The sequence below is a fragment of the Ascidia mentula genome, chromosome 1, assembly GCF_947561715.1.
Source record: "Ascidia mentula chromosome 1, kaAscMent1.1, whole genome shotgun sequence".
Classification (NCBI taxonomy): domain Eukaryota; kingdom Metazoa; phylum Chordata; class Ascidiacea; order Phlebobranchia; family Ascidiidae; genus Ascidia; species Ascidia mentula.
Genome location: NC_138566.1, coordinates 8,804,366 through 8,829,445, shown reverse-complemented (window position 1 = coordinate 8,829,445; position 25,080 = coordinate 8,804,366). Strand labels below are relative to the sequence as shown.

General features: G+C 37.1%; 5 protein-coding genes across 9 annotated transcripts; 3 read left to right on the top strand and 2 right to left on the bottom strand.

Annotated features, from left to right (window-relative positions):
• Positions 1-26: 26 nt before the first annotated feature.
• Positions 27-9,148, bottom strand: LOC145913995 (cGMP-dependent 3',5'-cyclic phosphodiesterase-like). Of its 2 annotated transcripts, XM_083001772.1 has the most exons (29): positions 8,943-9,148; positions 8,708-8,794; positions 8,554-8,645; positions 8,409-8,494; positions 8,291-8,349; positions 8,166-8,222; positions 8,014-8,092; positions 7,782-7,837; positions 7,271-7,387; positions 7,116-7,181; positions 6,921-7,051; positions 6,706-6,857; positions 6,413-6,555; positions 6,219-6,248; positions 5,500-5,560; positions 5,362-5,443; positions 5,256-5,293; positions 5,036-5,074; positions 4,863-4,936; positions 4,712-4,789; positions 4,215-4,337; positions 3,313-3,506; positions 2,617-2,704; positions 2,039-2,086; positions 1,851-1,925; positions 1,256-1,468; positions 953-991; positions 765-871; positions 27-693 (listed from the first exon to the last, which is right to left on the bottom strand). In XM_083001772.1, exons 1-29 carry the CDS (start codon positions 9,036-9,038, stop codon positions 519-521), a joined length of 2,685 nt encoding a protein of 894 aa, XP_082857898.1. In that variant the 5' UTR covers positions 9,039-9,148; the 3' UTR covers positions 27-518. The 2 variants fall into 2 exon arrangements, with proteins under 2 accessions (XP_082857898.1, XP_082857906.1); XM_083001780.1 differs by lacking the exon at positions 6,219-6,248.
• A 156-nt stretch (positions 9,149-9,304) lies between these two features.
• Positions 9,305-11,393, top strand: LOC145894586 (DNA polymerase beta-like). Its single transcript, XM_082983207.1, has 10 exons — positions 9,305-9,442; positions 9,500-9,624; positions 9,683-9,816; positions 9,888-9,989; positions 10,043-10,097; positions 10,159-10,302; positions 10,416-10,502; positions 10,558-10,628; positions 10,697-10,836; positions 10,897-11,393. The coding sequence occupies exons 1-10, from the start codon at positions 9,382-9,384 to the stop codon at positions 10,989-10,991; spliced, it is 1,014 nt and encodes a 337-aa protein (XP_082839333.1). The 5' UTR covers positions 9,305-9,381; the 3' UTR covers positions 10,992-11,393.
• Positions 11,394-11,863: 470 nt separating this feature from the next.
• On the top strand, positions 11,864-16,079 carry LOC145895582 (RNA 3'-terminal phosphate cyclase-like). 4 transcript variants are annotated; one of them, XM_082984393.1, is made up of 12 exons: positions 11,864-12,216; positions 12,305-12,448; positions 12,503-12,637; positions 12,693-12,808; positions 13,031-13,131; positions 13,208-13,351; positions 13,482-13,664; positions 13,771-13,912; positions 13,992-14,139; positions 14,208-14,338; positions 14,452-14,556; positions 14,637-16,078. In XM_082984393.1, the coding sequence occupies exons 2-12, from the start codon at positions 12,379-12,381 to the stop codon at positions 14,727-14,729; spliced, it is 1,368 nt and encodes a 455-aa protein (XP_082840519.1). In that variant the 5' UTR covers positions 11,864-12,216; positions 12,305-12,378; the 3' UTR covers positions 14,730-16,078. The 4 variants fall into 4 exon arrangements, with proteins under 4 accessions (XP_082840519.1, XP_082840535.1, XP_082840527.1 ...); XM_082984409.1 differs by lacking the exon at positions 11,864-12,216 and having other exon boundaries at positions 12,257-12,448; positions 12,756-12,808; positions 14,637-16,079; XM_082984401.1 differs by lacking the exon at positions 11,864-12,216 and having other exon boundaries at positions 12,257-12,448; positions 12,711-12,808.
• Positions 16,080-16,915: 836 nt separating this feature from the next.
• On the top strand, positions 16,916-19,867 carry LOC145893746 (protein SPMIP7-like). The gene is made up of 10 exons (XM_082982106.1): positions 16,916-17,181; positions 17,259-17,425; positions 17,687-17,840; positions 17,914-18,086; positions 18,146-18,290; positions 18,818-18,885; positions 18,942-18,983; positions 19,041-19,148; positions 19,254-19,361; positions 19,445-19,867. The coding sequence occupies exons 1-10, from the start codon at positions 17,011-17,013 to the stop codon at positions 19,566-19,568; spliced, it is 1,260 nt and encodes a 419-aa protein (XP_082838232.1). The 5' UTR covers positions 16,916-17,010; the 3' UTR covers positions 19,569-19,867.
• A 33-nt stretch (positions 19,868-19,900) lies between these two features.
• On the bottom strand, positions 19,901-24,856 carry LOC145893730 (dynein regulatory complex protein 1-like). Its single transcript, XM_082982105.1, has 17 exons — positions 24,837-24,856; positions 24,585-24,722; positions 24,170-24,370; positions 23,854-24,037; positions 23,234-23,371; positions 22,788-22,997; positions 22,580-22,719; positions 22,240-22,374; positions 21,779-21,925; positions 21,539-21,692; positions 20,997-21,143; positions 20,830-20,917; positions 20,714-20,770; positions 20,558-20,660; positions 20,296-20,451; positions 20,095-20,197; positions 19,901-20,035 (listed from the first exon to the last, which is right to left on the bottom strand). Exons 2-17 carry the CDS (start codon positions 24,701-24,703, stop codon positions 19,979-19,981), a joined length of 2,139 nt encoding a protein of 712 aa, XP_082838231.1. The 5' UTR covers positions 24,704-24,722; positions 24,837-24,856; the 3' UTR covers positions 19,901-19,978.
• Positions 24,857-25,080: the final 224 nt, after the last annotated feature.

The following is a 25,080-nucleotide window of genomic DNA, read 5'->3' as shown; positions in this document are numbered from 1 at the left end:
CCTATTGAACCCCAAACAACACGTAGCCCGCTACAACTGGGTTTTAATAACAAAAAAAAACTTAAAAACAAAATCGTTCGCGTTGGTACACATCGTCTTACATATACACAAAGGGGACACAGCGATCCGCCGGTGAAACGAGGATAGCAAATCGACAAACAGGTAAGGAAATGGTTGTACAGCAGTAAGTGAACGGAGCTCGCACAGGGGTCGTTGTACAGTGAAGGTTCCACAAAAGAAGCAGCGAATTTGTTGGGAGTCTGTCCGGTGACCCGAATATCTCATAACAGGTAAGTGAAAGCTTTTTGAAGGTACGAATACATCTGCGGCGTGCTTGCAATAGCGATCGATCATAATGAAGTGTTTTTAACTATACAGTGAGTGGAGTGCATAAGCTGACCATGTTGAACGCGCGATGGCGCTACAGAACAGAAGGAACACGACGAGCTGGAGACAGAGATACGCAATAGGGTAGTGGTAAACTTCGAACGACCATTTTCTGCATTTTTTCTACGCCTTTACTTGAGGCCTTCGAAGAGGTCTCGATCAAACTCATCCGTAAGAAAATCCAATGAGTCGGTGTTAGGGAGGCCACGTGATTGGAATTCGGCTTCGACACGACGCCATTTCGCGATGTTCAGTTTAACGCGTTCGTGCACTTCATCGTACACAGGAAACAGAGCAGCCAACGTCCTTAATAAACACGTGTAGCAAAAGTTTTACAAATAGTATTTAGTTGGTTGTTGTGTTAGTTACGATGATACCTGTACACCGGCTGGGCGATGTGCATCATGAAGTTGATTTGTAGCTGAGGAACGCAAGCTCGTTCACGATCGTAAATTATCTCCGGGTTATTTCCCATTCGTTTCTCCTGCATCAAGAGTTTACACCGAACTTTAGACACCGAAATATGTGAAATGATTCTTGTTTAAATCTACACAATGGGACTCACCATGTCACCCTGCGAGAAAAATTCCTTGTATATGAGTTTCTGAAAAAAGTGAAAACACATTTAGTTCTTGGTTTCGGAGGCAACCAGGCGGAAAAACATAAAAAAATGGACTTTGCTGTCCAACGTTTATCAATAATTTTACATTCTGGCTGTCGGAAGCACCTGCCTACTGTGAAAATCCCGAATGGGTTTATCGAACTGACAACAAAACGAACATAACAATAGTAAACCTGGCAGATGTTTGTACGTAAAATCTGATCACCAAAGCAGATATCTGCTTCCACAGCTAATAATTCCACCTACCGCCGTGTTTTTAGTGGTCTCCCATTGTTTGGTTTGGTCGGAGAGGTCGCTAGCTGTCATGCTGAGCGCTAAAACAAGCTCGCGTTGGTCAGGCTTTGTTAAATCCATTCCTTCTTCAGCCATCTTTTCAAGTTGAGGCAAAATTTGTAAATGGGTGGCGACGTCCGTTGCGAGTATAATGTGTTTCATGAGGTCCAGTGTACGAGCGTATTCCTACCACAAATACGGAGAACCGTGAGTTCATATTTTGATTCACACCTCTGTCTTCCTTGACACGTTTCTCTTATTGTGGTGACAGTTAACATGATTAAATATTGACGCTTTACATGCGTAGGTTCATATACAGAGTAAATACATCTGTATTTGCTTATAACCGATCATAGTCTATTTCACAATATTTAACTTTCTGTGTGGTTGTATGTTCTTTCTTTAACTTGTCGAAAGGCCGCTTGACGTCAACCCATAACTTAACACGCTTGGTGATCAGTTAATTGTCAACGCGTTAAACATTTTCCGTGCATTATAGTGTAAACAAACTCACTGCGCCTGATTAAAACAAAGCGTCTATACATGAACAACAACAGCCGCTTCATACCTTCCTGTTCATGTTTTCAAATATGTTGCAGCCCGATGTGTTTAGGATGCACATTGCTTGTGCGAAGTGGTGACGCTGCAAAAAAAATTACATTAAAAATTCAATCAATATTTGAGGCATTTTGAGCTGTAAACGCGGCAACACCAAAGGTGATTCGTTTCTGATTTTTGAAAAAAACATATTGTTACCTCTAAAACAGATCCTTCTGAACTGTACAGACTTGCCAGGACGCTGTGCTGGAATTAAAATATATTTTTCGGTTCATCAAATTGTTATGCTACATTTTTTGCATAAATAAGTTTTTTTCCACAATCTTTACGTTTGTCTACACTTACAATGCATTGTTGAACGTGACATGACCGGTTCAGATTTTTCTTCACATGAGGTTACGGAGTAGTGTGGACAAAGCTGATAACTGTAGCTACTTACTTAACAGATCATACTTACTTCAGGGAAGGCAAATTAGGAGCCCTTCAGTGCAGTTACTACCAAAGCTTAAGGCAGAATAGCATAAAAGTGGATGGCCCTTTGGTGAAAAACCAACGCAAACAACCGTTTCTTACAATTTAAACGAAAATTCCTTTAGAATTCCTTTCAACTTGTACAATGGAAACAGAACGCACACCAACCGCCCACTAATGTGTGAAGCGTCGATGCGGTTTATATTTCAGCTGGCAGGCAGTTGCGTCACAAATTAAGTTCAAGGCTACGGAACGGCGTTCAATAACGGTCGGACCCATGAAAGGCGTATACACGTAAAACTCACCGAATTAACCTGGAAGGCGTTGTTGGTGCCGCGATGATCGAGATCGTGGCAGATGCTGGCCGTCAACAATGCTATTACTTCCAGGTCACTGCCAACAAAAGGCATGCGGTTTACCATTTGGTGCCACCGGAAAGTTAATGGAATGTAGGCGTCAATCACAGCCTGCCTGTTGGTTGTTTACTGTATTTTATGAGCGTTATTAGCAACACGGTCGCTCGCGTATTAAGGAGAACACCCACGAGACACATTAATACTGCAACAGTCAGACCGACATAAATTAAATGGCGTTAATCAAGAAGGTATTTATCAGTCTGTACACGCCATAAAGAGTCAAAACCTTCAGAAAAGTACAACTAAAATGAAAAATGCAACGAAAGAGATGTATATTTCAAAATATCGTAAAGCAATAAAATAATTTGGGACCAATTGGGTTAATGTGTGGACCACCACTTTTTCCCAGTCAACTGTCAAAGTCCACTTATTGGAATTGGAACCAACAGATTAACGCACTGTTCGTCAAACCAGACTGTAAGCATGTTGATCACAACGGGAGGACAACAAAAGGTTAAATCCCAGTCAAACAAGAGAACCGATGTAAAAAAATGAATTTTTTATGACCTTTACCAGCTTTTGTTGCACAAAAAATCTATCACTGCCGCTCTGCGGTCCAGCTAACATATTTTCGGGTCGTCTTACCTCAGTTTCGAGTTGAAATGCAGGTTTTTTGAGATCAGGTAGGCGTGGTGCATGACGGAAAAGGCGTGGTCGAAGTTGTGATATGGTGGGTGGCGATATCCCTTGCGCACCATCAGTACGAAGTGCACGAGAGTTCGCATGGGAATGTGGAACTTGTTGATTAACCCCAAGTCCTCGTACATCCAGATGCACGCCTGTCAGGGACGCAATTGGGAAGGTGTCATATGGACATGCGATGAAGCGCAAAATTAAGGCGAGGGCGCGATCGTTAATTGGGTTAATAGGAAATCGAACTCGCTGCTCTCGCTTGCAATTGAAAACGGCTGGATTTCCGAATGGTGCGGTTTCTTTTTTTTTTATCGCAGGTTTCGTTTAGACCCAAAATATAAATAAACTTTTACTACAATGTTTTACTGAGATGAAAACAAAAATGCCAAGGCACTATTTACAGTTGGTTGTTTTCGCGGAGACGTGAACTACGACCATGGCATGTTAAATTACACAACGTAACTCTAACATGCCTTACCGCAGTAAACCAAATTGTAAATTATCATAAAGGGTACACGACAGAACGAACAAGATATTGATGGTAGGGAAGTGAATGGCATTAAATACAACCGCGACCCCCATTTAGTTGATCATGACCTATGCCATCAGTCTAATTAAAGGGTGCTTGCGCGCTGCAAGGATTAAACGCATTACGCTGGGAGAGTAATGATACACAGCATCCCAACCAATATAGACACGCACAGAAAGGTCGAGCCGGCAGATTATACCCTTCTAATCACAGCTTTGTAGAGGAAATGCTGTTACGCAGCGGTACATTGCGTTATTCCCTGTGCTGGAACTTCGTTGTCGACAAGGCGTTTGAAGATATTTTTCGGGAATTGTTAATAACTCACTTTGACTTTCAGGTCGTTGGCCAAAGAGCGAGGCGGATACACAAACTTGTCGAAATCCGGGTGGAAAGTTTCCATGGCAGGCACAGTGCATGGTATGTTGCTTGCCACGTCCTCCTTGTCGACCTGCAATAAGAAATACGTGAACGCTGTTGAAACATTTTGATTTGCGGTGTTGGCGTTTGGCACAACTGAGCTGCTTGCGGAAACTGAAGCAGATTTCTGTTCACCGGGTAGCATTCTATTCATGTTCACACGAACTATTTAAGTGTTTTTTTTTGTAATTTTGTTGAAATTGAATTGTTTTTCTCTGAGCCCGCACCTGACAGTCAATTTTTTTAACTTATTTTTCTGATTGTCAATACCACGTTGCGCTTTTAACAAAACACTACAATCGCAAAAAAACGTTTTTTGTATTTATTTTCGTTACTTCAGGCGAAAAAAGTATTAACACGGCGGGGTTTACGTTACTCCTGTGAACAGTAAATAAAAATACGCACCTTCATGTGATACGACATGAGCTCGTTGGCAAGACGACTTCGGCAATGTGACTCCTCGACCTCTTTGTACAGAAGTGACTGTAAATCGACACAGTTGCATTAGATCCGTTGTAAACTAAGCTCACAGCAGGGCACTGATTTCAGAACGTACGTGGCTGATTGAAATACCCGAAAAAACTGCGAATTTTTCAGCAAGTTCTTCATCGTAGGAGGTAAAGCAACTTCCTGCATCACACACAAATGTTAACAGTGACAGACGAGAAGGCTTCACGCAATATTCCAGGAAATTGCGGGTCAATGTTAGCTGTCATCCGCGATGCTTACCTTTGATTTTGTTGCAAAGTTGAGAAACACCAACGACCACTGAAAAGAAATGCATGTTAAAATTAACTATATTCAACCTATTGTTTGAAAATTACAATTGGTGCCAAGAAAAAAAAATAGTATGTCACGTTGTCAACTTTATTCTCACTACAATCATCTGCCCAAGCCAGTTCATTTTTATTAACTTGTTTCTTTATTACAAAAATATGCATTTAATTACCTCCATTGTGATCTTTGATGGGAAAACACAAAATATTTCTGGCAAAAAAATCAAAATTAGTTGATATTGTTTTACAATTGAAAAAGACTAACTAGTAAGCACGAACCTTGTTCGAAAACCAGTAGCATCATCAATACCTCTGTAAAAAAGCGGGTGGGAATAGGCATCCAATATATTGAGAGTTTTGCCTAAAGAGTGTAAGTTAAATATGCCTGTCATTAGTTTCGGCATGACGATAACAAACCTGTGGTTGCAACATGTCCAGCTATGCCTTGCTCAAGAGGAATTCTCACCTCATTCATGTTCTACAAAAGTATAAAAACTAATTATTGACAGCAAAACATTTTTTGCACACGAAAAGTTTTTTTGCGCTGTTATATTTCACCATTACATGCACGCCTGCCACCGGCGATCACTTTGACAAATTATTAGAGCAAAGAATTGGGGCAAGCAATGGCAAGACAGGCAAACTGGGGCATTAGTAACTTCTGATTGCCATCAATTATTCATCATTACAACAAGATTGAACATCCTTGTTGTAGTGGAAGAAATTAAAGCAAAAAGCAAAGCACCCACCTGGAGGTTAAGCACATTTTAATTGTTTAAACACTCCACAGACTCTCTAATACACTTCATTATACAGACTGCCTAGTTTAGCTACCACAATGACAATAAATGCGACAAAGTAGCAAAACCAAACATCAACAGTTGTTAAATAACAAAAATATGCACTAAAAAAAAGGTATAATACAGGAATAAAATTAGTAAAAAAAATCATGCACCCCATGAACAAAATATTTACAAACAAAACTTAAACAACATAACAGAAAATAAGATACGCTCAAAAAATTAGTAAGCCTGAAAAATTTTTTTTATAAAAGTTATTTTCTAAGAATATCATGCAAAATTAACAAAACAAAATTTCAGGCAAACTTGGACCAGGCAAGCTGAACATAGGAATACCTCGAAATCATACTGCTTTGGATCCAGTGACTGAAGGTAAGGGTCGTATAAAATTAAAGTTGCTACAATTCCTGTTTCTCACCAAATCGATAAAGCTTAAAGTAAGTAATTGCCACAAACATCTTGGCTAGCGGAGCGATTGCAACAAAAAACTCAACTAACAAATAAAAATAACAATGAATCCTGTTACTCACCTCATCCATGGTTACAATGCCATCAAAAACTTTAGCAACCAACTCTCTTGACTCGTTATCCACAAGAAAAACGGAGCACCTTTCTGCATTTGTAAGACATCTTGCTTCCTGGATAATTTCACCCAGAAGCATGCTGACATCATCTAAAAAACACATGGAACTCCTAAACATCTTTTATTAAATTTCGTTTATTTGAATTTAGTCCAAGAATGATTTTTTTGTATTGGGCATTTAATTCTAACAGAAGTAATTGTCATGTGGATTTATAAATTTATTTCTAATACAAAACAAACCAAGTCTGCTAAAAAGCTTGCGGGCAATTTGCAGCATTGCTTCACATTCACTCCGTGCCTTCTTCTCTTTCTGCAAGTTTAAAGACGAGGACAAAACTGTCCAAGATCGAGACATGGTTGCATTCACCACCGCCACATCATTGCTTGTGTACCTAGAAATAGCGGAAAGAGCATTTTTTTATTACTATCTTGCGTAGTAAAAATCACAAACCCACCCCTGACTCTCAGTTTTGTTGCACAAGCACACAATGCCAATGGTTTGACCAGAGATTTTGTCATGGACTGGAATGCAAATAGCTGATCGGATATCAGTACTGAACAAAGTTTCCAAGTCGGAAATGTTGTTCTGTAAAGAAAGAAAGATGTTTGGAATTTGAAAATGCTGGTGTGATGAATCACTGTTAGTTTACATTGTGTTGCTTTACAATGGCAAATCGCCCATTTTTGCATATCCTTCCAAACAAATCATTGTTCACCTGAAAAATAAAAAAATCATTTCATGAAAGGGTGATTCGAGTACTTTGGCGGCAAAAAATAGAAATTTGCTAAAAGTAATTTCATTTACCGGGTAACAAATTTCAAAGTCCAAAATATGTTTTCCAACAACTTGACAGAGAATTTGATTGATTTCTTGGGATACCAGCAGAATACAACAGTTTTCTGAAGATGTTTGATCTGATAGCTACAAAACAAACATACAGGTTCTCACAAAAATTTTATCCCTAGCTCAACAATACTGTTCAAACACTTGCATAATAAGTAAATATTTACTAATTTGCTTCTATTATGGCCATTGGCACCAGGGAATACTATTGTTTACCAAGGTACTATGATATGAGAGTCAATTCAGTGTAAAATTACAATCAATTTAATTTGTTTGCCAATGTATGACCACAATAGGCGCATATATTGGAGTAGTAATAAGTTCACATTGGAGCCAATGAACAGTGTCACTCTAAAATCTAATTTAAGCAATGATGTGAAGATGGGTTTTATTGATCTGAGAACCAATCAATTACAATTGGAAATTTCCCTGCTTGATAGACTTCCTTTCTCTGCTTAATTTACCGACTTACATGAGTATTGAGCATTATTTGCATATCCGTTGCATCAGCGGCATTGATTAGATTATCTGCAAGAAAATGCAGTGTCATTTCACTGAAACTCAAGTTGAATTAGAACAAAGCATTTAGTACAAAACATATTTTATTAATCAATAAACAGTTCATTATTACATTCTAACTGACAGAACTGCCCAAATACACCTAAAAAAGTAATAAAAAAGGACAATAAAAACAATGAGTGTACCAGAAAGCAGTGCAGCAACTTGGTTGTTGTTAGAAGATTCTGGTGATTGTTGAAGAATACGAGCATAGCATGCAGAAGCCTGGAAAACACAAACCAATATTTCCATTTTTAATTTTCTGATAATACAGTGAATGATAGTCACAAGCACTTACATGTTGGAGAAACAAGTTTACTGCTGAAGAATTTGGTTGGCATTTCACTGAGTGCATCTTAAAATTTTAAACATACATGAACATAAAAGTTTTGTAGGTTGTGAAGCAAAATGAATCTTACTTACCACATACAAAAATGAAGGACAGTCCAGTGATTCGACCCCATCGACAATAATAATTGTGACTAAAAATGGAAAAAAAATTGGTTTGAAAGTAGTTTCAGGAAAAAACTGCAGTACTTACCATCTTTCTGATCACCAATAAATTTAAACAGCCCATCATCCTCCGAAAGTGACACCTCTTTCCATATCGAGTTTTGGGAGTATGTCCTGTGAACAACACAGGCATAATATTTTGTGAAACTATAAATGAATTTCACAAACATTACCTCAAAACTTTTGAATGTATTTGATCTTTTAAAGGGAAACTAAATAATTGCTCCAAATTATTCCAGTTAAACTCAAAGCATTGGATGACGTCCTGTGATACAAAATCAAGTTTTTTACAAAAATAACATTGGCTATACATTAAAGCATACTTACAGCATCAAAGAATTGACAGAAACAGTTTTTACAGACATTGACTTGTTGTGAAAGTGTTGAACATCCACATAACTCAATACTTGCTTCCTGTAAAAGCAATCAGTTTTACATTTAATTTAACCTTTTTCAGGTGAACCGATTTTCGTGGTTCACAAGATATTTACTATTAACATATACAATTCAAATGCCGGGATCCCAACGCAAGAACAAAATTAAAACATTTACGGTAACTTACCGTCCATTCAAAACCTTGCTTGGTTTTGCTTTTCTCAAAGCGTGTTCTTATGTAGTTCAGCAGTCCAAAGACAACTTGCGGCACGAGTATAAACATAGTTGACGAAATACATTTCACAGGACCGTACGAATAGTAAAGGGCTCGTGGCCACACATCCACAACACTCAGCCTCCCACTTCAAACCACCTACTAGACTGCAGAGTGCAGACTCCAGCTGTAGTAGCGGAGCAAAACCAGCTGAGGGTCAACTGCGGTCAGTACTTTACTATAGGTTGCTGCACAGCACCCTCAATTGATCAAAACTTGCATAAAATGGTGACCACTATTGGCGCTACAGATACCCAGAAGTGGAACAAGAACGAACGAACGAAATCAGTTGGTCCGTGAATGGCTTTTGCAAGGCAAAAGGAGTTGAATTTCTGGAAATTTGTCATCCAATATGAGCAAAAGAAAGGCACCAGCCTCAAATGTTAACTCCAGCATTTGTGATTTTCTAATAGGTAAGTTATTATGTAGTGGAATGTTGAAGAAAAACGTCATTTAATACTTGCGTGCAGAATTATCGGACTTCGAAAAGAACGTAAATCGGGCAATCCACAAATCAAATGCATACAGGAAAGCAGCTAGTGTCATAGGACGACACCCAACACAAATTAAAAGTGGTGAAGAAGCGAAAAAATTGGTTAGCTTATTTCATAGAAATACTGTGTATTGTATATTTATTTCTAGTTTGCTTTTAGGAGGGTGTTGGAGTAAAAATAGCTGCAAAAATCAATGAGTTTTTAACCACTGGAACTTTACAAAAACTGGAAAAGATAAGAAAAGACGATGTGTCTCAAGCAATTGCCTTGTTTACGCGAATATCTGGTATAGGGTATGGATATATATTTTGTGTAAATTGTGCAAAATTATAAATTAGTTTTGCATCCATGTTCATAAAATTAGACCTGTTGCTGCAAAAAAACTCTTTGACAATGGGTTTCAAACTTTGGAAGACCTCAAAAAGAATTCATCTGCTTTGAATCACCATCAAGCTATTGGACTAAAGTACGTCATTTGCAATAATATATTTTCCATTAATTTTAGTTTTTTTCTTCAAGGTACTTCGAAGATTTTGAGACCCGCATTCCACGAGATGAAATGGTGTTGTTAGAAGTAAGTATATAGTTTTAGTTTTTAAACATCATCTTTTGACTAAGTTTTAATGTGTTTGCAGAGTTATGTACTTTCCTCTATATCAAAAGTGGACTCTAAATTTACAGCCACTGTGTGTGGTAGTTACAGAAGGGGAGCTGCTTCAAGCGGTGATATTGATGTGTTGGTAACACATTCATCACACTCATCAAAAAGTAAAAAATCGGTAATTGTATTGCATTATGCTATTTTTTATTTTGTTTTAATTAATTAGTATTTATTAACAATATGTTGTAATGATATGTAAGTCTGTTCCTTTTCTTATGCTTGTGTTTACAGAAAGATTTGCTGAAATTGGTTGTCAATCAGTTGTCTGCAGAGGGGTTTGTGACAGATACCATATCATTGGGCGACACAAAGTTTATGGTACTTACTTGTCTTTTTGTAACGTACGTGGTTCTACAACAAGTTTACTTTCTAGGGAGTGTGCAAATTAAAAGAAGGCAAATCAGATACTTCTTCAAATGATGTTCATAGAAGAATAGATATTCGGTAGTAGTTGTACTGGCTGAATTATTATTATTGACTTTGTTTGTTTGACAAAACTGTATCCAATACAGGCTTATTCCTTGTGACCAGTATTACTGTTCTCTGTTGTACTTCACTGGAAGTGACATGTTTAACAAGCGGATGAGGGCACATGCCCTGGACCAGGGATTTACAATTAATGAGTATTCTGTCCGACCACAAGGTTCTACAGGTAAGTAATGGGATTGTTTTGATTGAATAAAAACATCATGTGAATTTGTCTATTTTGTAGGAGTACCTGGTGAGCCTATTCCAATTACATGCGAAAAAGACGTTTTTGACTGCATTGACATGCCATATTTAGAACCAAATGAAAGAAGTGAATAAACTTTCGTGCAAACTATTATAAACTTTAGTGATTTGGTTTTGAAACATGGACTTTTACCAGTCACCATACATGATAACTGCTTCATGATATTCCAAGAAGTTACATCAGCTCATGCAGCTTTCAATTAGTTTCTTCAAAGAAGAGGGTGAAGTTTCTCTACACCACAAATAAGCATTAAATATGAAAAATGTAACAATACAAGATATCATAATTCTGAGAATAAAAAGTCTGCCCCATACTGTTGTTAGCATTGTCATGACAATAAAGAGACCACTTTCTTGGTTGTCTGGCATGGATGAAACCCTTTGCCATTGCAGAAGTATGCAACATATAAAAATATCAATCAGCAGCAGTTCAACATGAAGGCTGGTATATCTGCAAAAACAGTTTAACATTATTTGATTTAGAATGTGGCCATGGCCCAGGAAGTGCGTGGCCAGTATTTCACGTAAAAAGATTCATTTCGGTTTGACCTTTTTTGGTCTTCATGGGAAATTGTGGACCTCGTTTCAAATGTAGGGCCCGCTTTGGCCAAATCGGTTAAAAGTGCCTGGCAATGCATTTGATATGAAGGGCATAATATTGGCGTACATCTTGCAAAACCCATTCCGCTCCGTAGGTGTACGCTTGAAGAAATACGATTCCAACTACAAACAATCCACTTTGTAGCCACTCTTATACATGCAACAAAAAATTTTTAGTTAAATTGAACTCATTTACTACATTTGCGTGGATTTATAAACAGAAATGAATAAAATAAAGTTAGGCATAAAATGTAAATTTCCTTCGACCCGGATTAAACGTTGTTTGCGATGTGTCTGTCTTTGTGCAAAACGTGTTCATGTGTTGTTGTTATGTTGCCGAAATTGTATTGTTTCTTCGAAAACCCACAGTAAAATTAAGTTATTTCATGTAAATATGAATCTTATAAGTTGAGATTAAACAATTATAGCACGTGCATTGTTTTTGTGATAAATTTGTATAATTTTTATATTCTATATTTTTACATTTTGTTTGAATGTCGTCATAAAGTGTTATGTTGTTGCGCAATATATCCTAATCAAATGCGTTACTTGTTTTTCCCCTAGCTTGACGTACGTTTTATTTTTTGACCTTTGTCTGGTGAAGTTGCACAACAACGACGCAACACGAGACCAATCGGTGACGGTGCACGTGCGATTTACGTTTGTTCAGATAGTTGGTGTAAAACTTGTTTGAAGTACTGTAAGTTCATCCACATAATAACACACTATACAAATAAAAAGATTGCATATATATATGCAATTATTAAGCTGATGTAGGTTCTTTGTAGGTGAAATAGAATATCATCACATAGCTGATAGTGCTGCTGCCAAGGAAAATTCATATACTGTTGTTTGTTATTGGATGATTGAACTAACTAGAATTTATCACAGTAAACTGTTTATCAATGCAGCAATGGCTAGTGGCAGTTCAGGTAATATATAAGACAACACCTCAATACCACAGTTAACTAAATTTCCATTTTTAGGTTTAGGACATCAGTACAAGAATCAATACAACTTTTCCAAACCAAGCAATTCAACAACATCTCCACAGAAAGTGGCTCAACAAAGCTTAGAAGCATCTAGCCAAGCACATGAGCAGAATCAAATCCAGCGTACAGGTCTGCTAATTTTTTACTACTGCGTTAATTTTCCTATGGTGCATGTCATTTAAAGGCTACCAATCACAAACAGTTCCACCATACACAAATGGATATAATCGTTGGACTTCAAATTCAGATGATGCAGAGTCAGCCGACATCACTGAAATCGATGGTGGAATTATGGAAGGGGTATTTTCTATACTTTAATGCAATATATATATAGCCTATGTATATATATTTATGCTATCAGGGTACAATGTAACATTTATCTTATCAGCTTGTTTCTTGTAAACTGCATTAATATGTAATGCACTAGTCGAATGACCATCACAGCTAATTGCACAACCAATGCTTAAAAAACTTAGCATGAGCTTGTAACAAACACATTTATTTGATATTTTATATTTAAAGGGTGGACAAATTCTTCGCATTGCAACAGCATTAAGTGCAATTCTCCTGAAGCCAATTTCAATTAATCGAATTCGAGCAAATCGTACAAACCCTGGGCTCAGGTATGAGGTCTACAGATTACTTTATTTTAAACATTTGATTTATTGCATATACTTTACTGTGCTATAATTGACTTAGGCCGCAACACATGACGGGAATGCAGTTGGTTCGTGATTTGTGTTCTGGTCAACTGAATGGTGACCAGGTTGGCTCACAATACATTGCATTCATACCTGGTATGCTTCAGAGTGGAACGTTTTTGGCTGACACTGGAACTGCAGGGTAAGTCAAAGGTTAAACAATAGTTCTGTAAAATTGAAAAAAAATTACTTCTGTTCTCTGAGCTTTATTTTCTCCTTCACCAAACTACTTCAAATAAACAGAAATTATATTGTGCAAAATGTTTGTGTAGTGCGGTGAGCCTGTTACTTCAAGTTGCTTTGCCGTGTCTCATGTTTACACCTGGGGCTTCACATGTAACACTTCGTGGAGGAACCAATGCTGAAATGGCGCCACAAGTCGACTATACCACCCAGGTTCTCAAGCCAACTTTGGAACAATTTGGTGTTCGAATGGACTGTCAAATTGCCACAAGGTATTAACCAGGCTAGCAATAATGTAGACTTACACAATTTCAGAAGCAGAAAGATGACTTATTCCTAAAAAATATTATTGGAATTAAAACTTTTTCATGCTTTCAGAGGATATTTTCCCAGAGGTGGGGGCGAGATTACAGTGCAAGCTTCACCTGTCAGGCAGTTACGACCTATTAACATGACCAACTTTGGTAGTATTCGACGCATTACTGGAAGGGCTTTTGTAGCCGGAGTAATTCCTTTTAAGGTATAACACACGTCATCACCAATTGCTTTTTTAGTTTTTTCTAGATGCGTTCAACTCCGTTACATCTGTTTTAAACTAGATTGCACAGCAAATGGCAAAGTCGGCTACATCTGTGCTCTGGAGATCCTACAGAGAGGTACCAATTAACATACAAGCAGTACAAGAACCCAAGAATGCTGTCATTGGCAATGGTACAGGCATCATAGTTGTGGCTGAAACCACAACAGGTGTGTTGTATTGGTGAACTATTGGTAAGGTTACTTGGGACAAACTTCACTGTCTGCATTGTGTACAGGGTGCAGATTGTCTGGTTCTGCTCTTGGTCGCAAAGGAATACAGGCAGAGCAAGTTGGAGCGGATGCAGCGGAGATGTTACTGCGAAATCTTTCCTATGGCTGTTGTGTGGACGAATATATGCAGGACCAGGTCAGTAGAAAAATGGCTTGACATGTTGTGGTTGGATTTAGTGTGTATGGCCAATTATTTTGAGAAGAATCAATTTTTTGTGACTTAATATCTAATACAATAATTTTTTTTAGCTGATTGTCTTCATGGCTCTTGCTGCTGGCTATTCGAAGATTAAAACTGGGCCAATCACTTTACACACACAAACTGCCATGCATATTACCCAGATGATGACTCAGGTATAAATCATAATTCATAGGATAACATAGTACACCTTTGGGTTTCTGACGCCACTTACGATGCTCAACAATTTTTGCAGGCCAAGTTTAACATCACACAGGCATCACCACCATCCACTGAAAGCTATATTATTGAATGCACTGGTATCGGACATTGCAATCCACATTTTTAGATGATTCCCATTAGGACTTCATTTAAATCTATGCCAAGATGTACATTCCATGTTTATGTTCCTGCAAATGTTTTACATGTGTTATCCTCGTTCCACGTTGGAGTTTCAGTTCCTTCTCTATGGTCCCTGAAAGTACGTTTACATATTCCTATATCTTCGTTTCCGTTCAGTTTTATTCAAATGTACTCAGTTGGTTCACAAGATTTATTTTTTCGTTTTAAATTGTTTATTTTGTATCACAACGTCAACAGCTTTTTGATTTCATTTGCCAACTGTGACATAATGGCATTTTACTGGTGGCCAACCTCCTATGTATACTCACTTGTTGGTCAGTGCATGTTTTTTTTCAGTTAGTCTAACTTGCACATCAATGTGGTTGCCTGAATATGTTTTTTAAGAACTGCCCATTTTTTATGGTGCTTGATCTCACTTGGGAGTGGGCATTGGTGATTTTAGGGGCAGAACTGTTTTATGTATTTTACTGTTTGGCTGCATTTTAAGCCTTTTTTGTGTTAGTGACAGCGATATGCATATAATCCCGAGTATTGTTTGGTGCTGCATTGGCAACTGTGCATTATACTTTTCTTTCTTTGCTACTCTGTTCATGATTCGTACCCCATATTCTGTATTGTACTGTTATCATTCATGGCATTAACCAAACAACTACCGCCTAACTTAGCAACCCCACTCCTGGGGAAACAACCATGCCATGATGCTGTTTTGTTCCATTGTGAAGCACACAAACAACAAAGTGTTATGTTTCGTTAGCACCTGTGCAACAAAACTGTGCCTTTCCTAGATAGGTTTTTATTGTCGATTATTGTTCAAGGCCAAACATATTTTCAATGCCAGATTTGCAACCACATAACAACACCTCCTTGCCAATGGTTTCTTGGGTTCACAGTGATTCGATACCAACGCCTTTCACTAAACATTAAAAAAAACGAATTTTACACTTTATTACCTAAAACAGAAGCAAAAATACTTGTGACGTTTTGTTTGATACCTGACTTTCATTTTCCTGTTGTTACTTTTCAGTTAACCACGTTTTTCTTTCATATTCGTTGCTTGCATTAATGGAAACTACACTGACTTTGCTTTAACCCCAGCTGCAAGGCTTTTTGACGCTTGCCATTGCTTTAATTCTCCATCGACTGTGCTGGTCACAGCGCTGTCAAACCCCTGTTTTGCAGCAATCGTTCAACCATTATCTGATCAAATGAAATGTTTGTTTTTTGTGTCCAAGTGTCAATTTCACTAGTATCACAAGCTCTGCATCATGTCTTTGTTACTACTCTTTCGTTTATTCTTGTTATTGCTGTATGCGGTGCTTCTGATATTCGTTGGTTGAATTATAGCTTCACAATATTTCGTTTCTTTCAAAACATGTTGTGGTTTTCTTGCTCAGTGTTTCAAACAGCATCAATAATGGGGTTCGTTACTGGTACATTTAGTTGTAGTAGGGCACTGGCGGTTAATATTCGTCCGAAATCGCAGCAAAAACTGCTATTTTACGAGTCCTACATTTTTGCTAAATTTAAATGTGACTGTAGTAGGTGACGAAGTAATTCTGTAAAATTGTAACTAGATTCACTTGTTCAGGAGATTTTTCGTGGCTACGGAAACCCATCCAAAACGTTTTTCAAATATAAACTATTCAAATAAACTCGTACTAGTAAGAGGAACTGCATAATTGTTCTAATTTTGTTGATATGATTATTGAAGCTTGTAAAGACCTAAGGTATAGTAGTGATCTTTCCCGTGAGTGATTATTGTAATTGGAGCAAAAGAAACACGTTACTTCCAATGGTGGGATTCAAATTTTTGTCAGTCGGTTCTATCACAAAAGTCATATGTTTTAGCGGATTCTGTTACAAAAATCCATTGGCAGTAACCAGCAATGCTAACCGGTTCGCTTGTCTAATAAAATTTCGTGAGACGGTTCCATAGAACCGGTGCGAACCGGCTCCATGAAATCGTTTTGCTGCAATTCAGACAACGATTAAGCTTCAGCAAGAAAAAAACAAAATCGACATCATTGCTACAAAGCAAATCAAAGAGTTTATTTTAAGTCAATTGATAGTTGTTTTATTTTAATACATTCGTGTTTCGATGTTTGTTGTTTGTTCCAACACAAAAAATGGCGATTTCTATGTTTCTATGGGCACAGAATATTAGTAGTGACGCTTGATAGCAAGTTCCCGCATTTTCAGAGATTCTATATATTGGTGGTCAATATTCGTTTTGTGAGTGCAAAGACAGTTTCCTAAACAAAGTAATAATGGCGGAAACGTCGGTACACCCACGTCCTGACATGAGCACTATTATGAAATCGGACTCCAACGCCCAAGGAAATTTTGCCGAAGAAATAGAGTTCCATCGTTCACTACGACACACCAAGTTTCCTACGATACGTGGACCCGATGGACACTACGACTATCCAAGCTTTCAAGTACTTTTTTTCACATAAATAACTTTAAATTTGATATTGTGTTGTCTATGTAAGTTTGAAATGAAACATATGTTTAGGGAAGACTTAAAGACAGTCCAGCGTTTGTAAAATGGAACATTCATGCCCAAGCTCCACACATGGGTTACTCATTGGCTCCGCATCGAGATAATCACCCTATTGTTGACCCTGCCTCTGGATTTATCAGCACAGGAGCAGATGAGGATTTAGGCAGCAACGTAAAAAAGTAAACTAATGCCAACAATGTTTTTTGGTATAATTTTCCATGTTTACCACATATGCTCTGACTAGGCAACATAATTTAACAAACTGACTTTGTTATTTATCAAAAATAATACATGAAACAGCAAAGACATTATTAAAAATCTAACATTAATATTTGGACAAGAACAAACCATCAGTGCTTGATTTAAAAAAAAATAGTTTTTTGTGGATTTTGTCTATTTTTATGAAGCAAACTTTTCAATGTAAAGTTCATTTATCGAAGCATTCCAAGCATGGTTCAAAGATCTGACAAAGTTCAGCATGGAACACCCACGACTAAGCCACCAAACAGCAGCAGGCCACAAACACCCCCAAAGGCCCCATGGGTTGAAGAAATGAAACCTGAAGAAAGAGAAGCCACATGGAGTGCTAGAAAAGTGTGGTTTAACAATATTTAACAATATCCCTTGAATTAAGCTCCAAACTATAGCATTGTGTTGATTTATACAGGTATCCGACATTGTTTTACGTTCACGCTGTGGGGGTTGGACTAGTCCTGATAAGGTGATACCAAAGCCAGGCAATGCCCAGGAAAATCTCCTTGTTGGCTCATTTGTATTCAAACCTGCAAACTGGAGAGATGAAGCAGCTAAAAAATATATGTTCACAAGCACACAACAACAGTAAGTTTCTGTAGATCGAGAAATACTAACAGCCACATATCTAATTTTTTTACATTTAGGAATTTTGAAATGGTTGATTGGGATGCACGCCTTCCACCTAAGTTAAAAGCTTGTGAAAGCACACTTGAGAAAACTGCTGATCCTATTTCACAGCAGTTAACAACTTGGCCCAAGCGATATGAAGCTGTTTCAAATTCTTGCCAGGTGCTGATCTTAAGAAGATAATTTTTTTTAAATACGATAAAATGTTCAACACAGTTAGTGATACAGATATGGCTGAGAGGTAGAAGACACAACAGTTCTTCTCTGAGTGACTCAGCAATGTTCAGGGCTTGTTTATTGGCAAGTGATCCAACATATTTAATAAACAGTTAAGTACAGTTGTCAGTAAAGTTAGTCTGTCAGAAAGGTTATGAAGAATACTTTTTTATGGTAAGGGTCTATAGCTGCAACCAATGGTGGTAGATTGATTTGATGTTTTTTGCAAAAATTTATATTTTCAATAACTACTTGAGTGTAGAGAAATATGGTGGGGAGAAATATTATTAGCAATAGGATACTATATAGCTTGTTTATCTAATTAGATGGGTCAACATGTATTTAGTAAATATTTATGTGAGCACTAAGGGTCAAAACAATTGCCTGAATTTGAATATCAAACAACTTTAAACACAAACCTTGTGCATGAGCTAAATGGGGTTTGATTAGTTATTTCTTGTTATTTGTTTCAGACTCTAGGAAGATCATGGGATTGGTTTCAAATGCGTGATAAATGTCATGGAAACCGTCCGTACAGCTAGTATGTTGACAAAATGGTAAAACGTAAAAAAACTTCTAATTGCTGTATTTTTTTAGCACAAGTCATTTTCGGAAAAGTGGCCATATTCCAAACTATGAGTAAGAGATACATATTTCACAAACACTTTGTACACAAAGTAAATTCTTTAAATTTAGGGGGTCTATTGGTGCTTACAACTTTGAAGCCAAAGATCATCCTTATGAAGAATACAAGCCTCTGACTGCTTTGAGAACTCCCAAGCCAAGATACACAGATACTGCACGGTAAATTTTGTAATTTAATTAAAATCATCATAAAATGTGTGCAATAGTTTGCATTCTTAAAATTCTGGCACTGCTAAAACATATGTAAGAAACTTTGTTTTGTAGCCGTCCAAATGTTCCTGGATACAAAGGGTCTGTTCATTGGACTGGCATTCATTCAGCACACAGTATGTATCCTGCCCCACAACCTCCGTCCACTGCTTATGTGCACAGGTATGATTAATTTTTCATGTTAATATACCTGTCAGGTAAGCCAAGATACACCATTGTTTGCACTGTTGACATTTATGTTACAGGAGGTTACCAACCCCTCCTAACACTTCACCTTTTGCCAAGCGTGGGCCAATGTCAAGAATGGTTACAACTGTCCCACCCAAAAATCCATTCAATCTGGTTAATGTTGAAGCAGCCCAAGCCTAAAGGGTCACCCTGGTCTGATCTCTATGCAACTCAAAGCTAACCATGGCACACAGTGAAATCTAGTTGTTGCAGATAGTGAAATTGACCCAACATTGCACAAATTGAAAAACATACAATTTGGTATTGCAATGCTACATTTTTTGTTACTCTTTACACAATAATGCTTGTGATATTAATGTTATGTTTGCATATTTTATCGGAATTGTGTTTAATAAACATAGTATTCCCTACTTTAACTTTGGCATCAAATTATTTATGCTTCTGCATGTTTGTAACTGCTTATTACTCTAATCCAACATTGCCTGTTTGTGGTGTGAAAAAAGTACATGTGGTACTGTTTGTCATTGTATTATAACAACAAAACGTTTGACAATAATATATCAAGTCTATATATAAATAATTGATTCAGTTTAGCTGTATTCCAACTGCAGAATTCTGGTAGGGGGAATCTCTAGTTCTTGGTTGACCTGTCACAACAAAATGTCTCAAACATACAAAATAGCACAATTTGACTGTTTGATATTACCTTTGATGAGATGTATTGATGCAGTAGCATTCTAAGCTCTGCATTTTGTTGACGGAGAGAATCAGTTTCACGAATCCTGGTAGCTCTTTCCAGTAAAACAGAGCTGCAAAACATCATTACAAAGATTTTATTCAGGAAAACACAAACAATTCTATAGGAGTGCTTGCTGACGATCCAAAATTTTGTGCTATTTTTACTTACTGGTACTTGGAAAGGGAATCAGCAAGTGCATCCCACATCTTGAGTTTATGGTCGTCAATCACATTTGCCATGGAATCCCAATAAGCTGCATCTTGTGAAGAGTCGCGATCAGCTGAAGATGCCATCCCCTCAATTAAGCTACCTCTGTGCTTTTCCCTGCAAAATACACATTTGAACAAATAAAATGTTTACAGCAGGCAGTAGATAATAAAAAACAACTGTTGCTAATACTAACTTTATAAATACCAATGTAAATACTAACTTTGTTGGCCTTATGTGCTCTTGAATGAATTTCTTCAATGTGGGTAGCACCTGATTAGGTTGTACAAACCCTTCTGTGTCAGAAGCACTGCTACCACCTTCATCTGTAATCACACATTATTATTACACTGCAACAGAAATGCAGCAAACAACTTGCCCTTGGTTAACTGTTGCACTTCTCCATCTTCAGTGGCGACACTGCCATCATCTGAAACTGATGGATGGTTTATTACAGTTATGTTACACAGAGGTGTGGTCACAACTTATCCTTACTAGTTTCGGTTTTTGCAATTAACTTTCCTTGTTGATAGAAAAAACTTGCCAGTTTGTTGACATCATCTTCTGTTTCAATGTTCAAAGCCTATACACAAAATAATGGTCAAACACTGGAAATAGTTATTGCACACCAAGATAAAAGTAGCACATTACATGTAACCGACCTTAAAAATTGCATCAAGTTTAATCAATGATCGTTCATCATTTTGAAGAGGTTGCAGAAGTTTGTTCAACTTTTCCTCAACCAAAAATCCAGTTTCATCGCACAAGACTTCCAGCATCCTTTTAATTGCTCCAAGTGACAGAGAACTCTAACATGATTTCAAAACAAGGATAGTTAAATCAACTTATTTTATGAATTCAATTTTAAACTGAAACAAGATGGCAAAGTTCATTGATTTTAGAATTTTTTTGCAATGATTCCCATTTGTCAAGCCAACGTTTTATATAATGCTAGCAGACAGTTTTAAGGAAACAAAGAACTATTTGTTAACAAAATGTTTTGATTGCATTACCTTGCTCAAAACATATGTCAAAAAAATTGCTTTTATTTGGTTGGAAGTGTTTTGGAATGACTGGTGTAAAACAAACATATTGTTGGGTACAAAATACTTGGAGTTAATAACTTGAACTATGCTGTTAATAGCATATTAGCTGTGACTTTTATATTTCAAACATATTGTCAGTATGCCAGAATATAGCTTACATTGGGGCCAGTTTTGGAATCAGCTTCTTCATCTGGCTTTTGCATGGTTGTGCTGGCGTCACTCGAACCTAACACTTCTTTGGCAAATGAAGCAGCTGTTGGTCGTGGGTCAATGCCCTCCACTTTCAGAGGCCCATGTGATTTCAAAAATTTTCTGGAAAAACAAAGTGCCTTCTTTGGATAGGATATAATGTGTTGGAGTTACATCAGAAAAGAAACAATATGTTCGAGCATAATTACAATTCTGGTGGGTGCCAGGAAAGACCAAGTTGCTGATGATGAATTGTCTCATCTGCTTTCAACACTTTTTCAACAAGTGACTGAACTTCTTCCTCATTCATCCGCCAAACATCCTCAAACTTTTTACGATCTGTGGCAGAAAAGTGCCTGCACATACAAACCATGGTAAGTTAAATCAAGAATACACTTTCAAAGAATAAAGAAAACATTTACATTGGCAGTTTGGAAGCACAGTAATGTGCAGGTGTTGTGTTAGATTATTCTGTTGTGCCTATATTTGTTTATTGTAACCCTTCAAGCAAAAGTAATTCAATTAATATGTGTGTCCTGAATTTGGGTTGATGCCAAATATTCTTTTATTGGTAAATATTGGACATAGGAAACAAATCAGAATGACTTGACAGTGAAAAATTTATGTAATTTACTCCAAGATTAAACAAGTAAATTTTGGGGGTTCTTGCCTCATTTTCTTATGCAGTTCTTTGTATTGGTCAGCAATTCTTTTGTACTCATCCACCAAACTTTGATTCTCATCTTTGTAATGCTTCTCTTGTTTGGACAATTTTAGCCTCAAGCTGTTTAGCGCATCTTGCAAACTACACAGAAATTTTTTGAGAAAAAATCATGTGTATACAAAAAAAACAATTACACAGATCAACTGCACACAAAAGAAATAAAACGGCATGGACACCGACAAAACCATTAAGGTTATCGAGTCAGGCAAAAATCTCTACTTGCATGGAGGTGGATGGTTACTTACAGTTGACACAGACATCACAATGAGATTGGTGATAAAAATACCGTGTAATTTTTCTTTTTTGTTGGGATTTGGTGATTGTATTTTCCTCATCTCGCTTCTTGAGCACTTGAAAGTTGTATTCAAGCTTCTCTTGGTTAAGCTGGTAAGTGGCTTTCATTTGTTGCAACTGTTGTTCCAAAATCTGCATAAATGTTACATATTAACACACTGGAGCATGTTGTGTAATAAATCTAACAAAAACACCATTACCTGGACGTCTGTTTCAAGTTTAATTTTCACCATATTATATTCCTCTGTGTCGTTTGTGCGCAAAGAGTCCAATTGATTTTCATGGTCTTCAACTCTCTTAAATCTCATCTTTAGATAGTCTTCCTCACGGTCTCTGCGCTGTTGCATTCCTGTGCTCCATTTCTTATTCTGATTTTTAAGTACTGTACCCCTTTCATCAATGAATGCAGTCTGCAATCAGTACAAAAAGTTGAAATCAGTTGCAACAAACTATTTTAAAGAGTAACATATTTATTTTCATGATAGTTAAGTCTATGTGAGACTTAATAGGTTGAAACAGTGTGCACTGTCTGTAGCTAGCTAAAGTCTACTTTTTATATTGGCTGTGAAATTTTCCATGGATCATGTAATGGTCATAACATGATTAACTTAACATTAATTAACACTAACACATTAATATGTAATACCTCAATTTGCAACAGTTCATCCCTATAAGATTTTGTAAGATTTTTGACTTGTTCTTCCATGCGTTCAATCATCAGGTCAACTTCTTCCGCTTGTTTTTTTAAGTCCTTTACATACTCATCATCTTTTTGCTTGAGTTCCTGCAATTTTATGGGATAATTTTTATATGGTAACACACATGCTTTTGGATGGCATATCAGACAACCAGTAGGGACCCATTTCAAGAAGCCTGTCCATAGCATTGAAGACACGAGGGTCAATGGCAAGAAATTACTAAGACAGGCCAGAGGAATGACTGAACAGTGCCATATCAACTGTTTTTTTTTTCAATAGAAACTGGGTCCTAATGAGCCACTACACACACACCAGCTGGCACAAAATGGCAACAATTTATCAATGCTACATGATTTTTCTTTCTTGTTTTGAGCACTGTTTTCTCATTTTATTTTGTTGAGATATTTGTCACTTGAGTAAGCGGATGGTAGCTCATGGAAGCTCAGGCTAAATGTGTTTAAAAATCAATCTGCACAGGAAGTGCATTTAAAACAGTTTAAAGAAACCAGAGACTGATAAGGCCTGCCGTAGAATTTGAATTACCAAACAATATATTGCATTTATTTACCAATTGCAGCTGGTTGATAAGCTTATTCTTCTCATCTACAACAGTGTCACAACCACGAGTTTGTTCCACAAGCATGTCATGTAGATCATGTGGAATTTCTTTCATGCGTGCTGCAGACCACCTCCTGCTGATTTCTTCGAATTTCTCAGCAGATGCCTTCGCTTCTGCCTCCAACTTCTCAACTCTGTAATTCAAATACAATATAAACATGCAATAAATTGGTTCTCACAAACAGACTAAAATAATGAAAACTTTGTCCAACAAATTTCACAGTATAAAGGATAACTTTAACTATATCTCGAAAATAATAAATTACCTATTGTGGGTATTTTCTGCATCTTGTACTCGGTGCAGCATTTCACGAGCATTTCCAGCAATACAAACATTTGTCACCAACTCAAATCCATCACTTCGTAGTTTTGTGAGACGTTTCCTGCTCTCCTCTACCTGTTCTTTCCCTTTTCCAACTTCATCACCAGTTTCCTGTTTTGCTGAAACATCCTCCCCCAAAGCTTCTCTACAATATACAAACATAAATGACATATGATAAGCAAAGTCATCTGATAGCCACACCAGCTGCACTGATGAGACCTTTTATGTCGAAACAGTGGCCATCTGTCTGTAGCTTATACACAATAAATAACATATTTCAACAAATCCTGTAGGATATGGATTACAAGATAATGCTCATTATTTGGGTATTTTGTTTTACATAGGTTTTTATGCCATGCCTTTTTTGTTGTTCGATTCTTTTATGAATCCGAAATCGTCTTGCCTGTATTCGTTCTTCAGGATTTATTGAATCAACTGAAGGTCCAGCTTCCTCATCATCTTCGTTACCAGACAACATGACTAACTTTTGTTAATTCCTACACAAAATTAAGATTTGGAAATAAACAAGACAAACTGCTAAATTTTCCCGAGAACATGAGATCACTTTATGTTTAAAACCTAAAAGATTATTTAAAAACAAGCCAACTCACTTTCGAAACAAAACACAGGTGTTTCCCCGACATTGTAATACAAAAGTTGCCAAGCAACAGTGCCAGCCACACTGACATCATGTGGTAAAAATAATAGAAATCTTTTATATCGGTATTTAATAGCCACAAAAAGAACAGTTTTGTACTTACAAAAGATAATTTAGCAAATCTAATGAACTTTGCACAATCATGCGGATGAAAGGGCATTTGTAAAAGAATCCATAAAAAAGTCGGTGGTGAATAT